This window comes from Manis pentadactyla, chromosome 1 (assembly GCF_030020395.1).
Source record: "Manis pentadactyla isolate mManPen7 chromosome 1, mManPen7.hap1, whole genome shotgun sequence".
In the NCBI taxonomy this organism is placed as follows: Eukaryota; Metazoa; Chordata; class Mammalia; order Pholidota; family Manidae; genus Manis; species Manis pentadactyla.
This window is the reverse complement of record NC_080019.1, coordinates 119,594,344-119,610,770: the sequence shown is the minus strand read 5'-3', so window position 1 is coordinate 119,610,770 and position 16,427 is coordinate 119,594,344. Positions and strand designations below refer to the sequence as shown.

Genomic DNA, 16,427 nt, shown 5'->3' with positions numbered 1-16,427 from the left:
AGATAGGAAATGCCTTTTAATAAAATAGCAAAAAAAAAAAAGTTTAAAATGAAACTGTGGGTCTCTTGAAGAGCTCTATTTTTTCACCTTTTTGCATTTTTAGTGTTTACACATGCATAGTAGTTTTTGGATAAATGTAGATTGAATGAATGGGAAGCCCGAGAAGGCTCAAAAGCAGACACGGCATGGGGAGGAGTGAGAGGGAGCGAGCACGGGAGTGCTCTGCGTACCTGCGCCTCCTCAGGCTGCCCGCACCCCGAGGGCGGGACCCTCCGACCCCGGTCCGCAGGCCACCGCGGCTCCCGCGCTCCGCCCCGCTTTCCCCTGGGCCGCCCTGACACCGCCAGGGGGCTCTGCGCCGCGGCCGGCTGGCCGGGGGAGGAGCCGCTTTAAATCGCGGCGCCCGGCGAGTCGGCGTCTCAGTCCCAGAGTCTGAAAGCAGCGTAGCATCTCGCATCCCGACTCCAGCGGCGACCCGGACCCGACCCAGAACTTCTTCAGCTGTGGTTCAAGGAGCAGGGCTCCCCCCTCAGTTATTTCCTCGGCGCAGCTCCGCCACCCCCGGGAGTCCCGGTGTGCACCTGCAAACTCCGCCTTCTGCACCTGTCACCCCCGAGCCAGCGCGGCGGCCGAGCGAGCCATGGCCAACGCGGGGCTGCAGCTGCTAGGCTTCATCCTGGCTTTCCTGGGCTGGATCGGCGCCATTGTCAGCACGGCGTTGTCCCGGTGGAAGATTTACACCTACGCCGGCGACAACATCGTGACGGCTCAGGCCATCTACGAGGGGCTGTGGATGTCCTGCGTGTCGCAGAGCACCGGGCAGATCCAGTGCAAAGTCTTCGACTCCTTGCTGAACCTCAACAGTGAGTGCACCCCCCACCCCTACCCCCGTTGTGACCCAGAGACCCCAACCCCGCAGTGGCTCCCCGTTTTGGAGTAGTGGCTACCAAGTGATTCTATTGTGATTACATGGTGAAAAGTCTTCAGTAGATCAATGTCTTATCGTTACTCTGTCCTGAGAAGGTGGAGAGAGGCATGGTTTGAGGAAAGAAAGACCCAGGCCTAAGCTCTAGCTTTTCCTCTAGCCCCTGGGTGACACTTGCCTGCTCCTCTAGGTGTGGTTTGATCCTGCACTCCCTGACAGTGGCGTGGAGACTGAGTGGGTGAAGGCCAAACTCAGGCTTGGGCTCTTAGGCCTCATCTAGATGTTCTAAGGTTCTGTATAAGCTGAGGAATGGTAGGCTTAGACTACAGAATGGTATGTCTTGAAAAGTTTGGACCCTGGTAGCTTCTCAAATTTGTACAATTAAATAGATAATCCCAAAGTACTGTATAAGTTGTATGTGTATGTTTTCCAATCTATCTTTGCTATGAGTTTTCATAGTAAAGTTACATTCCTACATGGAATGTCCTAACCAGTATCTTCTACTCACACTTGAGTTTGAGTCGTTTGTTTCTTTTTCTTTTCAAGACCCGGTAGGTGTGGGAGGCCCCTTTACACCTCCTTCCATGACTCCTTAAAGAAGTCTCTTGAGACTCCCCTGAAGGGTTTAGTTTCCAAGCCATGGGCCTGCAGAGGACGCAGATTGTGTAATGGTATTTTAAAGTGAAGGTTGGTGGCAGGTGGAAAAAGGATGACAAAAAGTAAGTTCTAAATGACCTGCCATTATGATATGAAGGGAAGACTGAAGGCATTAAAGAAAAAAAACACACAGGAGACACAGCTGCTGAAAGCAGAGGTCAGCTGGGAAGGCAGGCAGTGAGAAAACTAGTGTGGCTTCTCCAGCTTTCCATCTCCCACAAAGGAGTTTCTGTGTAACAATATTTCTTCTTTACTTCTGTCAAGCTGGAAAAGATTACATAGAAGTATTTCTAAGGATGGTGGGGAAAAGGATGATAGGATGTCCTTTTCCCTTTTGTTTTAAATAAAAGCTTTTGAGTGCCTTGTCAGAACTCACTCAATTCCCACTTAACTTATGTACTAACAGCACATGGCTGGAGTATCTTCCTTAAGATAGTACATTAGTTGTCCTGCACTTTGGGTCTGTTATGCCCTGAGCTAACATGAAGAAAGCTTCCTTGGTCTTTGCCTAGATGAACAAGCCTGCCCACTGGCTTCCTTTGTGCGCTGGCTGTGAGCAGTGTTGTCATTGCTCCAGTTTACTTCAGTTGCCTTGTCCACCTCTTGTATGTGGTTTCGTCAAAGGCCGTATAGAGTTGAAGTAACTGAAGACCCCCTCAGTTACTTCCTCCGATTCTGTCTGAATCTTTTTAAACATCTTGAACACCTGTGGTATTTGGTTTAGTCAGTGTGCATGGTGGTTCTGAGAGTTATTTCATCTTTGCCAAGTTCCCATACACTAAGATTCCTTTATAAAGAATATAATAGGCATACTCCTTTATATAATCATTGAATCTCCCCATGCAAAAATAAGTACACATGTGATATGTAAAGGCATTTTGAGGGTCATACTGAGGAATCAGTGGATGGAGAAGGTTCTAAGGGCAATTCCAGAGGTCTTTGATTCTAAACAAAACAGTTCATTTTCAAAATGTTTTAAGACGTTTCCTTTTAACTTCCTTAAATGGCCAACTGGAATCAGATTGATCCATTTTGTAGATCTCAAACAGGTCATCCCTACATGTGTTCAACCACTTTACTTTCATTTATTACTAGTTAATATAGCTTTTGCAGTTTTTGAAGCTGTGGTGGAAGAACTAAACAATACTCCCCCCATCTGTATGTATTTTGGAGATTTCTTCTTGATGGCTTTTTTTTTTTTAAAAAAAGATTCTTCTTTTCATTTTGGCTAAAGCCCATTTATTCAAGGTGGGGCCGAGGCCTTTCTCTCAAAACGGATTCCCAGAAGAGGGAGCCTTGACTCACAGGTACTCTCCCAGCCTTCTGATGACTCACTGGATGCCTTTGGATAAGGCCCAGAGAACTTGTCCTGTTTCTTTACCTGGGCTGTGATGCTTACACCCACCTGATATAGAGACCTGCGGTGGTGATTCATTAGCTGGTTTGGGTATATTTCTGTGGCATCTAGAGGTGAACAGGATTTTCTGTATGTATAAGTAGTGGTCCTTGTAAAAGGTTACGTTCCACAAAGTGCTTTTAGGTGAAAAGCTTGGCTAGCAATTCCCTGAAATTGTACCTTGTTCTATTTGCCAGTAGAATCTACTTGGCATCTTACGATGGAGGTACAGAGATTTATCAAGGTTGTGGCATTAGACATGTTAAAAGCCTTTGTGTGCTCTAACTAGTGTCAGCTATAAAAAGCACATCATGTGCTTAAGGGGTACAGTGTGCTCAAACAAAAAATATAGGAGATGAAATACCACAGGCTTCTTTCAGGTGGTTCTTGCAAAGCAGTTTGTGAGAATGTAACTGAGAAACTTCCTGGGAAAATGAATGTTCCACTGTGTACTGTGGTTTTACTGTGACTGAGGCCATGTTAGTCCCATCCAGAGTATGTGATATTTATCCATAGTGATTATTCCTGCCGCTGATACTTGGAATATATAAAGGAGAGTGCCAGATACAGTTGCAGTACAGGTTTCTTGATTAAACTATACATCTTGCCTTGTTTTTATCCAATTCCCAAACTTTTGGCAAAAGAGGACTATTTTTTTTTTTGAGGAACATTATGTTTACTAGGTTCCCCCCTTCACCAAGTCCCCCCGCACAACCCCTATTACAGTCACTGTCTATCAGCATAGTAAGATGCTGTAAAATCATTACTTCTCTGTGTTGCACAGCGCTCCCGGTGCCCTCCCCCATATTATCTCCCCCCCTTATCCCTCCCTTCCCACCCATCCTTCCCAGTCCCTTTCCCTTTGGTAACTGTTAGTCCATTCTTGGGTTCTGTGATTCTGCTGAAGAGAGGACTATTTTATGTGCTTAGTTAATTGTTTCTTCTTGCTTGACTTTAATCACTAGAGCTATCCAAAGATTGGGCTGCCCTGGGAGGCTTTGATTCTTATAATTACGGAAGTCAAAACAAAACTCCAGGCTTGAGATGAGAAGTTTTCAGTTCCTACCCTGGCTTTGTACTAACCAGCCACGTGTGTGATGATGAGCCACTTGATCTCTCTGGGCTGTAGTTTCCCAATTATAAAATAGGGCAGAATGGGAGGAACGGGGAGATGAATCCATGATTCATTCCTCCATTCAACACATGTGAACCAGGCCCTCTTCTTGCTCCTAGGGATGCAAGATGCCAAAGTTGTTGCCAGTGTTGATCCCTGCCAGTGCCAGCGTCTTTGTTACAGCAGTGATTGAAAACAAAGAAGCAGCTGGCATGGTTTCCGTTTCCTTTATTGAGTGTTGAGTAAGTGACATGGAGGAAAAATGGAAGCATAAATTTAATTATGAGGCAGTTAAGAAACAAAGAAACGTACAAAACTGCTCAAGACGATCTGAAAAGTGTTAAGTCTGCCTCATCCAGACCTCTTCAGTTACTCACTGTGTCCTGTTTCTGAGGTCACGCCCAGTGGCTCATGCACCAATAAAATGCAAATGCTAACAGTGAGCACTCTTGAGAAATTTTGAACTTGAGTAAAAGCAAAAGATTTAGTAAGTGAAAAAGCCATGGGAGTACACTTCTGTGACAGTCTGTAATGAGCTAATCTAATTGGTGAGGAAAAGAGCATTTTTGTTCCATTCACCTAATGGTCAGTTCATTTATTTGCCTAATACTTAGGCACTATTGATTCAAAGAAAGACTGTGTGAGGATACGCATGCAATTAAAATCTATTTTATGATGTATAGTATGTAGGGCAATAATACAGGAATACAACTAGTAAACAGGAAAAACATTTTCAGGTATTTACAGGAGATCCTTCTGCCTGTATAGTAAGAATTTAGAAAAAAAATCTACATACTTGTCTATGCTTGTCTTTCTACACTTCCATGGATTAACCTAATTGTAGTATATGGGTAACTTCTAACTTATTTCTTGTCTTATAAGTAGAGATCTTTATAAGTTTTTTTTTTTTTTCAAATTGTACTTTCAGTTTGAAAGTGGTAAGAACTCCTTAGGGGGTCTTTAATCTCAAGATTATCAGTCTAGCTAAGTATAGTTAAAGGACTGCCTTCTCAGTTTACTGCTGAATAGTGATGAGAAGCAATAGTATAACTTTCTGAATGTTTCCTAGCAGTTTTCTCCACCACTTTAGTCAGTGGTAATAATACAGCAGAGGTATCTGCAGATTTAAAGGGATAGGAAAGAAACATATTTGCTTCCAGAATATCCAGTCAGGCCAAGTCAAAGTTAATTGTCCAAGGCAATACTTCATCTCTCTGGTACAGAATATTATTTTGTGGCTTTCAGACGTTTCTCAGAGTTGCTACTCTGCTGATCATCATTCCACTAGGAAAATACTTCATCTTGGAAGCTCATTTGACGCATGATTTTAAAATTCAGAAAAATTTAAAAAATAGATCAGTTCAGCAGAGTATTTTTTTTCTTCCCTGTATGAATTTCTAGCTTTTAACAATCTTAGACTAAGTTTGGCTGAATGAAGCAAAATTTTAGCATCCCCAGTCTCTCTAGAGAGGCATTTCTCAGTATTATTTAAAAGATTAAGCTAAACACGAGAATATTTTTACCTATCATCTTAGCACAATTTGAAAGAATAAAGACATGTTCTAGTTGAAATTAATTGAACACAGATTGAGTAATCCATGTAGCTTGCCAGGTACCTACTGTTCTTAGTGTTTTGGATGCAAATATGAACATACATCTGGCTTGAGTTACCACGGAGCTTCACAAAGACATATTTAAAAGCTCTGACATAAAAGGATTCCATAGACCTTAATTTGAAGATTCATCTGGTTCCAACTTAAAACTCTGCAATTTAGATTCTACCTGTACATTAAACTCTCATAACTTGTAACAACCCTTGCTTACTTTGACTTATAATCCTTGTTACATATGCCTGGCTAGTGAGTTTTCATGTTGTTGTGATTCGTCACCTCTTTTTTTTACATTTCCCCCCACTTGTCACTACAGTTAATAATTCATCCAAATGTATCCAGTGAAGGAAGATGAGATTTCGTGTTTGATGCCCATCTAGAATTGTAAAATACAAAGAAATTTCACAACTCAATGGATGTTAAATGCTTTGTAAAATAACACTATTATATTATCATTTTTTAAAAAGCTGAAACATGATCCCCAGCTCTGTATGGTCTATATGATTCTTAAGGATATTTCCCCTTTCTCTCCATTATTTTTTGTGCATTATACAAATAATGCATTATTCTGTAAAGCAAGAAAACATGTTAGGGTTTGTAGCAAACAGAGCAAAATATGTGTTCCCTCCCTCCTGGAAATTTTGTACAACAAGGAAAGAGTAAAATGGGTTTGGCATGAATCAAATGTATTTACCTTGAGAACTTGAAGAGAAAAAAATTTAGAGATGAAGACTGAATATTAGATCATCCCTGGTGAGTGCAGATGGAGGCCTGGAGTCATTTATCCACGTGTGCTCCCTGCCTGGGTGGTTTATACAAGCCTGACTCATGAGACTGAGGCCCAGGAGACTCCTCGTGAAGATACCCTGTGATCCAAGTGCTCAGACCTGCTGGGCTGGTAGCCTGCAGATTTTACGTGAAGTACTGATCAGAATGGTTATTATAGAATCAGGGTCTGGTTTGGGTCCCTACAATTCAAACAAAGAGGAAAATTTGGAGAAAGATTAGAGAAACAAAAGTGATTAATAAAGAATTGGAGGACAGTATTGACGAAAAAACAAAGCAGAGGAGGAGGTATAGGAAGCTATACATACTTGAAGGACTGTCATAGAGAGAACATTTACTCATTGTGCTCTCTGTACTGAGTAAAATTCCTATCCTCCTACTCTAACACCCTCCAATGACTTCTGATTACAATTAAAATAAAAGCCAAACTCGCTATCCTAGCTTGCAAAGCCCTGTATGATATATGCCTTCCACCCACCTTGCTAAACACCCTCTCATTTTGCTTCCCACATCCTGTCATCCTCCTGTGGAGTGACCAGGATTGAGAGCCTTCTCAGGATGCAGGGCTGGTAGTTTAACAACCAAGCCAGTCCCAGGTAAAGGATGGGTGGTCATTCTGTTTTCTGGGCATAAGGATCATCTTTGTGACTTTCAGCATCTCCTCTTCCAGAATTTGTTTTCCTGATAGGCTTTCCTTCTGAGTAAAATTTAGGACTGAATCTGAATTCTGCATTATGAATGAGGGTTTAGTTATTTTATTTTTCATTTTCTTTCTAAGTAAATGATTGTGTAAAAGCAATTGGTAAATCAGAACGAAGGACACACTCAATAATTGTGGAGTCCTTGGTACTTTCCTTTTCATACCACAGTGTGGCTTGAGACTCCCAGGAGGTTGTTTTTTAATAATTTTATAAGCAGTTTCATTTCCTAGTAAACCCATGGTCTATAGAACATGGGTTTTGATTCAGTAGTTCTTATAATATCCTGGGATTTTAGGAGAAGTCTGTGGGTTTGGTGCACATGTGCCCACACAAGCTTATGAGAAGGTGGATATGTAAGGGCAGGTAGGGAGCATCTCTGTTTTGCTTATTAATTAAACCAAGTAAAAATTTTTCTTGGCTTCCAAATATCATTTAAATACAATAAAAATATACATTTGATACTTCTTAGAAAGAGGCTACTATGACTTTACCATAGAGTGTCTGGTTATGGCAAGGATGGAAATATTAACAAATTAAAATTGATGTTTTATAAATATTTAGTGTTGATTATGATTGGTAACAAATGATTTCTCAACTCTGAAAATACTAAGCTCGAGCCTACCACTAAATTACATAAGAGACACAAAATCTACCCATCATGGCAGCCACTTTTGAAGACCATCCAAGAAATCTGTTGTTCCAACTCCCTGATCATCATCCACACTTTATGTAATAGGAGCATGGTTTAAAAGAGTAATAAATAACTTACCCAAGATAGCACTATTTGATACAATTAAAATAATACTTATATATGCAAAAATACTTGCCACATGTTAACACTGTCAATGAGATAATGATCTTTACTTGAAGGAAGAAATCTAGAATTAATCAAACTCATATAATCAGTGTAATTTCAGCTCACTTTAAAAAAAAATCTGTGACTTTATGCCATACTGATGGTATCATGTTTTCACTCTTGAAAGAATATACTGGCAAGAGGGCACTAGTACAGCATGGAGAATATAGTCAGTGATTCTGTAACATCTTTCTAACATTGACTGATAGTAACCACACTAGGGGGGTGAGGATTTAGTAATATGGGGAACTGTTAAACCACTGTTTTGTACATTTGATACCAACATAAGATTGTATATCAATGATACTTCAATTAAAAAAAAGAATATACGGGCATAATATGTCAAACCATTTGATCATGACTTAGAACATCAACAAAAATAACAGGATAGTAGAAGATTAGTAGAATCGTGTGTTTTGCAACATGACCATTTAAATAGTTTTAAAAAACTGGTGATAACTTTGAATATGAATCTACTATGTTCCAAGTAACAGCTCAAAAGGTATTTTGTTTTGTTCTAAGAATGGCATTCACATCCCCACCCTAATCACAGGAGATTAAAGTTATTTACTCAGCATGGTGATCTATAAGAAATTCATTTCTGATCTCCCAAACTCATCCACTTTCTTCTGAAGCTTGATGATTGGACTCAAATGCTGTTAACTATTACCAAGATATATGTAAACCATTTTAATTAAAATTGGTTTAACATTAAGGATAATACTTGTGATTGTTGTTTCAGAATTAAATACTCCATTAGTAAGGATTAGGGGTGTATTAATTCAGCTAAACTTATTCAACCAGACTGTTAATTATTTTTCCAGGGGATTTTGAATAATGTTGAAAATATAGAATATTATAGCTGGAGGGCTCTTTATTCATCATCCAGCCAGGCATTTGTTTTACTGGAGAAGAAAGTATGTTATTTACTGCAGAACCATCACTACAACTGGGGCCACCTAGTCCTGTTTTGTCTCTTCCATACAATAAGGAAAGATACTTGGTCTTCTACTATTCTTCTCTTGTTGGTGTAGGTATAATTCTTACATCTGCTATAACATTTTCTGCCAGGTACTTTGCAAGCAACCCGTGCCTTGATGGTGATTGGCATCCTGCTAGGACTAATAGCCATCTGTGTGGCCACTATTGGCATGAAGTGTATGAAGTGCATGGAAGATGACGAGGTGCAGAAGATGCGGATGGCTGTCTTTGGGGGCATGATATTTCTTATTGCAGGTAAGAAGGGCCCTGTCCCCTTTGCACCTTACAAAACTGTCCCTGGCATGATGTAAGATCTAGTTTTAGGCTTCCTTAGGCTGTGTTGGATTTATGACACTTGAGTTGATTTATTTCAGTTCCTTTAAAATCTGAAGACATAGAAACCTGAAGTCCAGTTGACTTTCTCGTTCTCAAATGGGAACCAAATAAAAATTTAAGATCTGTGCTTTTAGTAGACTGGTCTATTCATTGAGCTTCCAGGTACCAACTGGTTTGTTAGTAGTAACCAGTTCCCCCAGGTGAGGAGGGAGATTTTTTTGTCTAGCCAACACTAAGGAACAATTTGATATTAACTCAGAAAATTTCTGTGGTGTCTCCACAGACACTCTGGCAAAGATGGGAATAGTGAGAGAGAACATAAGAAAAATGTGTGAATCAAGCCAGTCTGTCAGAAATGGATGGAAATGGGATTACTGTAGAAATGAGGTTACTATTCCAGGTGGGCAGATCTGATTCTGGAATAAACAGGATGTACCGATAGATGAGTGAAGAGAGAGGCCAGTTGGAGTGAAGTAAAATATTGGAATGGTAGGAAATTAGATTAAATGGATTAAGGAAAAAACAACCCAGAAAGGTCTTGAGTGAACCTTCATAAAGTAATGAGACTGTATTTTCCATAGAAAATGAATGTGTATTTGTTGCTTTATTCAGCTGGTGATTGATGAGTTACTGTGTGAACTTTGAGAAGATGAGAACCAGAAAAAGACATGGACAGTTGCATTGTAAAGCCTTTGTAATAAGGCTTATATTGAATAAGATTGTGTGTATTTACATATAGAATAGGCTACTGTATATATTTTTACATACTGTGTATGTATTATATAGTATATATAGTAGTATATTGCTTTTGAAAATGACACCAGTAATATACTCTACCACTAGGAAAAGCTAGAATTGGACTTTCTTTTCTCATTTTCTGTTTGACAAAAGACCTTGTAGGGGTTCCTATAGCATAACATGTGGATTTAACCAATAATGCAGGAAGAGTGCCTGTGGTTTTGCTAAAGGTTTGGTTAGTTTAAAATGTCTTTCAGTTTATCCAAATTAGCGCTTGTCAGAAAGAGCATGGATTACGTTTTATTCCCAATGGTTTAATTTGACATCAAAGGCTATGAATAAACTTATTGCAAGGCACCCTTCCTTTGCTTGCCTTCTTATAACTCCCAGGAACGACGGTATCACTCCCACTTCTGTTTAGGAGCTTCCTAGGGAGGGAGGGTTGCAAGTTCCAAAGCATTCTCATGGTCTATTTGAGCAGCCAAAAGCACCAGTGTTTTCTGTCAAGTATAAGAGGCAGTTAGATTGGACCACTTTTCCAGTGGGGAAAAGAAGAAAGAGGGAATAGAGTAGAAAGATTTAGTCTGTTCATATTGATGGTTTCTTAGAATTACTATGAAAAGAAATTATTTAATTTATTTGATAAGAAAAATCAAGGTATTCTGTACCTCTTATAAGTAATGGAATTCATTATGCTGACTAAGTTGTTTCTCTGGTCTTAGTGAAATATGAGATATGTGGAAATTTGAGAGTGTGCTGGATAAATGTATCTGGCATGACACCTTAGCAAATCTCAAGGTAATACCTGGTATGACCGGCCAGTGAGACAGTAGGACTTTGGGTGATCTGGGTCTATTCTGACATAGGTCCTGCTCTTTCCTACTTTCTGGCTGTTTACTTGTCTTTTGATCCTGCAGAAACATCAATTTCAAGTTTTCATTGAGAAAAATATAGGAAGGTTTTCATTTCTCTTTTGTAAGTGACTCTATCGATACTATATATATCTGTATCTATAACAAGGACACTGGTTTTATCAAAAGAACTTTAGTACAGGGATGTATAATAATATCTTTAAAGGACCTCTTAAATGACATGAACCTGTTAAAATGTTTCCCAATATTATTTGTCCCAGTGTCCTTGAATTATCAGTGAAAAGATGACATGAATAGTATAAACTATGACTAACTTTGACCTAATATTTTTGTCCGTCTTAACGGAGAATTTGGAATAAATCATGTCTGAACTTCTAATCTCCCTATATTAAAATAGACTAAATTAAAAATGTCAGCACTCTTGAGATTTAATTCTTGTAAAATACTTACAATGAGCTGCCTATGCTCAATGTTCCATAGTGATTAACAGTCTTTTGTTTTGAATTTCTATAGGTCTGGCTATTTTGGTTGCCACAGCATGGTATGGACATAGAATTGTTCAAGAGTTCTATGACCCCATGACTCCAGTCAATGCCAGGTAATTGCTATTCATATGTAAAATAGTTTGTTCTCTGAGAAAATATCCTATTTTGTTTTCTGCAAAGTCCAGTTAGTACCATATTGCCTATATTTGCTTCCCAAAAGTTTACAAAATTTTATGTCAAACTTGAAAATAATTTTAATGGTCTGTGACTGTTAAAATGAGTTTGACAATGGCTTTAGCATCCTGTATTAATAACAAAATGCACTTAAAAGTAAAAAAGTTGCCAGCTCTGTACTTTCCAACTGTATGCTGAACCTTCTTTCTTTTTGTTAATATTTAATAAAGATGTTGATACATTTGTGGTTTCCTTTTGAAGTGTATTCTGATACATACAACACTTTATTCTGATTATTAGTAACTAACACACAGTTTATGACTGATTGAAAAAAATAGTTGCAGTGTAGGTGTTAATGAATAATACTTTAAATTTATTTAAGAAGCTATTTAGTTATGAAAAAAAATAAGTTGAGATACCACTTTGAAATTTTATGTTCCATCACAGCTATAAAATTGGCTTCACTAAGGTCGTCTTTGTTAATATTGCAAGTTGTGGAAGTTAAAGAGCCCAGTCTTAGCTCTTGTGTAACAACACCCTTTGATCTGCGACATGACTCTGCCTTGCTCTGCTCACATCTTTAAAGCCTAATAACTACGTTCAGAGTCAGGATGTCAAGATGTAATTACTGTTTGTTGAGTGCTAGAATGAATGGATGAAATGGCTAGAGAGATAAATGTGCTCCTTTTCATATAATCACCCACGTACAGGAGAACTCATACTGCAATGTTTATGTTGAAACCCATCTCATAAGATTTACAATGTAGGGATAGAAACTGCTAGAGGTCAGTAGGCTAAAATTTTACCAGTAATGGATGTGAAAACACTTTGAAATTGCTGGCCGCCATGCACTTGTTATTTGCATTGTCTCACGTGATCCTGAAAGCGGTCTAGCGAGGCAGATGGGATTATCTTGCTTTAAGAGAAGCAGAAACGGAGATGGAGAAGTGACGTTACTAGCTCACAGTTGTAACAGTTCAGAGTTTGAATGAGGATTTAAACCCAGACCTTATAACTCCAGATCTAGCCCTTTTGAACCCTAATTGTCCACTGTCAATCACAGATCTTCTCCCCAGAAATCTGGCTTAATACATCCACCTGGGTCAGCTTAATGTAGAATTTTCCATGGGTTGTTTATAAGTCTATTTAAAAAAAAATAAATTTAATATTTTGATGTATATAGGTACCTGGAATCAACTATCGAGAGCTCTAAGTCTCCATCACACCCTTTATAGAACATGGTTGCCATTTGGCAATAGCATGACTTGTTAAGTTTTAGCCTGGGAACCATGGTCCAAACCCAACCTCTAAATTATATAAACAGGCTTTTCAAGTCTCCTACACATGGAAAAGTCTCTGGAAATATTTGTGTAATTAACCTGGTGTCACATGCCATATTGCCTGATTCTACTATTGCAAACTGTCAACAACTGCAGTGTAAATATTCTTGTGTGCATGTGCTTGCAAATCTTAAAGCATTTTCCCCAAGGGATCATGAGGGATTATTTTCAGTGGAGAAAATATAATGCGTGTAATAGTGATTTCTTTCCTTTATTCTATTGGAAAAGATTCCAGTGATTTGCTGACTGAACAAATGCTTTCTCTTTTCTCTTTTAGATATGAATTTGGTCAGGCTCTCTTCACTGGCTGGGCTGCTGCTTCTCTGTGCCTTTTGGGAGGTGCCCTACTTTGCTGCTCCTGTCCCCAGAAGACAACATCTTACCCAACACCACGGCCCTATCCAAAACCTGCACCGTCCACTGGGAAAGACTATGTGTGACACAGAAGCAAAAGGAGACAAATCTGGTGGGCCAAGTGGAAAATGGACATTGAAATGTTATCATTAACATTAAGACCATACACTTTTGACTATTGTATTCTGAAGTGGTATTGCCAAAAAAATATTTTTTTAAATGTCCATTGCTAAAATGGCTTAGTCTTATTTTATCTCCTTTTCTCATATGGGAGGGAAGCCTTTTCAATTATTACTGCTTCCCAGTGAGTAATCATCTCAAACAGGGGAAGGAGGACTCTCTTTAAATATATATAGATATGTATATACACATGTTTTTCTATAAAAAAGATTAAGTAGTAAAACTTTTATTCTCATTATGTTGGTACCAGCATACTTAAAATTATATCTAAAAAAGGAAAGTATATTTAATTCTATATTGATTAAATAAGCAGTTTATTTGATATATTTCTCTTCTTCCTATAGGTATACCTATATAATAGGACAAATATCATGTCCCCTCTATCATCATCTTTTAGTGTCTTTGACAGACTACCTAACCTACTTTGCTAAGTATGTCTTATTTCAATTCTTTATATGTGCTCTTTTAAAATGCTTATTTTACATTTCTTTTACTGTGATCTTTAGTCCTTGCTTTGTCATCAGTCATCCTTCATGCCTTTATTTGCTTTTATGAGATTGGGCTTAAGTCTTGGTCTGATAACCCATTTCATATGCCTACAATTTAATTCCTAAAGTCAATAAGGATCTCTTACAAATCAGAGCTTTGGGAGCAAATCTTGCTACATGACCAGATGATAGATTCCTGTTGACCTTCCCACATGATTCCTGTACTCTGACCTATAACACTTCTGTTTGCTTTGAAAATATTTGTCTCACTGAGGAGCTATGTGCTGCTTTCCCAGATGTTACAGCATAATTTTATTGATGGAATTTTTAAGCTACTTCTTCCCAGTTGTATATCCTCCAAACTACCATTTTTTCCTCCCCTCCTTAACTATGTTGTATTCTCATATCTAATTATCACACAGTTTACCCCTTACCAGAGAGGCATGGCCTATGTGTCGGAATCAAGTGCTAGACTTTCTGTAGTGATAATCTGATAACAAATATTTTCTCTGTAGCTATAAGTGAGTCAGTCTTTCTCCCTTTTTCCATCTGTCAAATTTAGATAATGATGCCTAACCAGGTGGTACAAGTGGTATGAGTATTAATTAGCTGATATCATACTCATTCTTTGAACATGAAATATGCCTAGGTGGTGTTTTTTATTTGCTCAATTGGCTATTAAGAGAAGTCATTGAACCAAATCTACGCACACACTTAACGTGGGTCAGCACCTTCCTTTTCTCCCCTGGTCCATTTCCTTTCTTTCAGCAGCAGCTAGCACATTGCTTGTGCTTTGTTCCTTTTAACAATTGCTCCTTGATTTCCAGTCTGGACAGTGCTGCTTCACTTGAGCAAGATGATTTAATGGAAAGGGTGTTGGCTTTACTGTCTGGAGACCTGATGCCAGTGTTGCTGCTATCAGTCGCTGTGTGAGTTTGGGCAAGGCACTTGGCTGCCCTAGATTTCTTATAAAAAGGGGGTTGTAATTCCTGATCTGCCTACCTCACAGGGCTGTTGTAGGGACCTAGTGAGATGGGACATGGGTAAATGTGGTTTTGTCAGGGTAAAAACATGATACTAGGGGAAAGAATTAAGAATTTAAGTGCATAGGTTTGGATTCCTTGTCACATGACTGAAAAAAGAGAGAAATTTTAAAAAATGGGTTTCTCACCTTAACCAATCTCTTAAGTGATGAGACACTCAAACAAAATTCAGCTTACTAAAGGAAAGGATTCTAAGAAGTCTTAGTTTCTTGAATCAGTATGGCCTGATGCTTTTTGTGGCTGACCTCTTCTCCTTTTAGGAGTGCAGACTTGACCTAAGACAAGTTTGGTGGTGGAATGGGGGACACTGAAGTGTTAAGTGTTGGCACAGTGAAAGAATGGGAGATCTTTGCATTATAATCACTTGCAAGGGTATACAAGCTGGTATCTGTTAACTGATGTCATTTAGAGGTGTTGCTATTAGCTGGCAACTAACACTGCTAGGACAGGTATTTTGTTGATGGTAATCCATAGTAAAACCACCTGGGGGACGTTATCCAAAGGGATGCATCATAGGAGGATTTCAACCTAGTAAGTGTTATTGCCAAACCTGAAAGTCTACCCTCTGAGAAGGTATAATTTCAAGGAGCCTTTGCTACCTACATAGATCCTACTGGTGTGTGAGTATAAAAACATGTGGTTACTAGTTGCCCCACTCTACGTATAAATCTATAGTCCAAAACAGCCAACAGAATGGTTACAACAGAATTTATCCAATTTTGATATTTTTGTAATCTGCTTCTGTACCTAGAAACAGACAAATAGGTATTTTGTGGTTTTGTAGTGGGAATTTGTATAAAACATCACTCTTTTTCAAAAAATTGTTTTTTAATAAAAAATAAACCATTGGCTTGTCCTCTTAATTATTTATATCAAGATTACTATGCTTGAAAGAGGAGATGGCATCAGATAAGATCTGACTCACTATGTGTTCCTGGGAAAGAGCTCTGGTCCCTCCTGGCCATCTGTCAAGTACTTGAGTGGCTCCACCCACCAGAAGGCCCTACTCCTCTCAAACTGAGCTGCTTCCTCCTCAAGTCTGGTGACAGAACAGAATGCCAGAGAAGCTACTGAATTTTCTTGATCTTTAAAAAGGGAATATGCTACAGTGAGTGACTAAATGATTAAAATAGCCAACGATAAGACACTGTGCAAGCTTAAGGTAGTTTTCTTCCTTGCAAGGTGGAAGAGTGAAAAATAGCAGGATCTAAATCCATTATTGTTTTTGTAATGATTATTATCAGAGCTACCTCTTAGGAAAGCAGGTGATGAAACTCATCCACTCATAATTTGAAAACAATCAGTAATTGATCAACCCTTAATTGTAACTTCTCCCTGAGCAATTTTCATAATAAAGAGACAAGCTTGTACAAAGGATTGCAAGTCAAAGT

General features: G+C 38.8%; 1 protein-coding gene across 1 annotated transcript; it reads left to right on the top strand.

Moving 5' to 3' along the window:
* The first annotated feature begins 433 nt into the window (after positions 1 to 433).
* Positions 434 to 15,884, top strand: CLDN1 (claudin 1). Its single transcript, XM_036875219.2, has 4 exons — positions 434 to 863; positions 9,117 to 9,281; positions 11,486 to 11,570; positions 13,249 to 15,884. Exons 1-4 carry the CDS (start codon positions 641 to 643, stop codon positions 13,409 to 13,411), a joined length of 636 nt encoding a protein of 211 aa, XP_036731114.1. The 5' UTR covers positions 434 to 640; the 3' UTR covers positions 13,412 to 15,884.
* Positions 15,885 to 16,427: the final 543 nt, after the last annotated feature.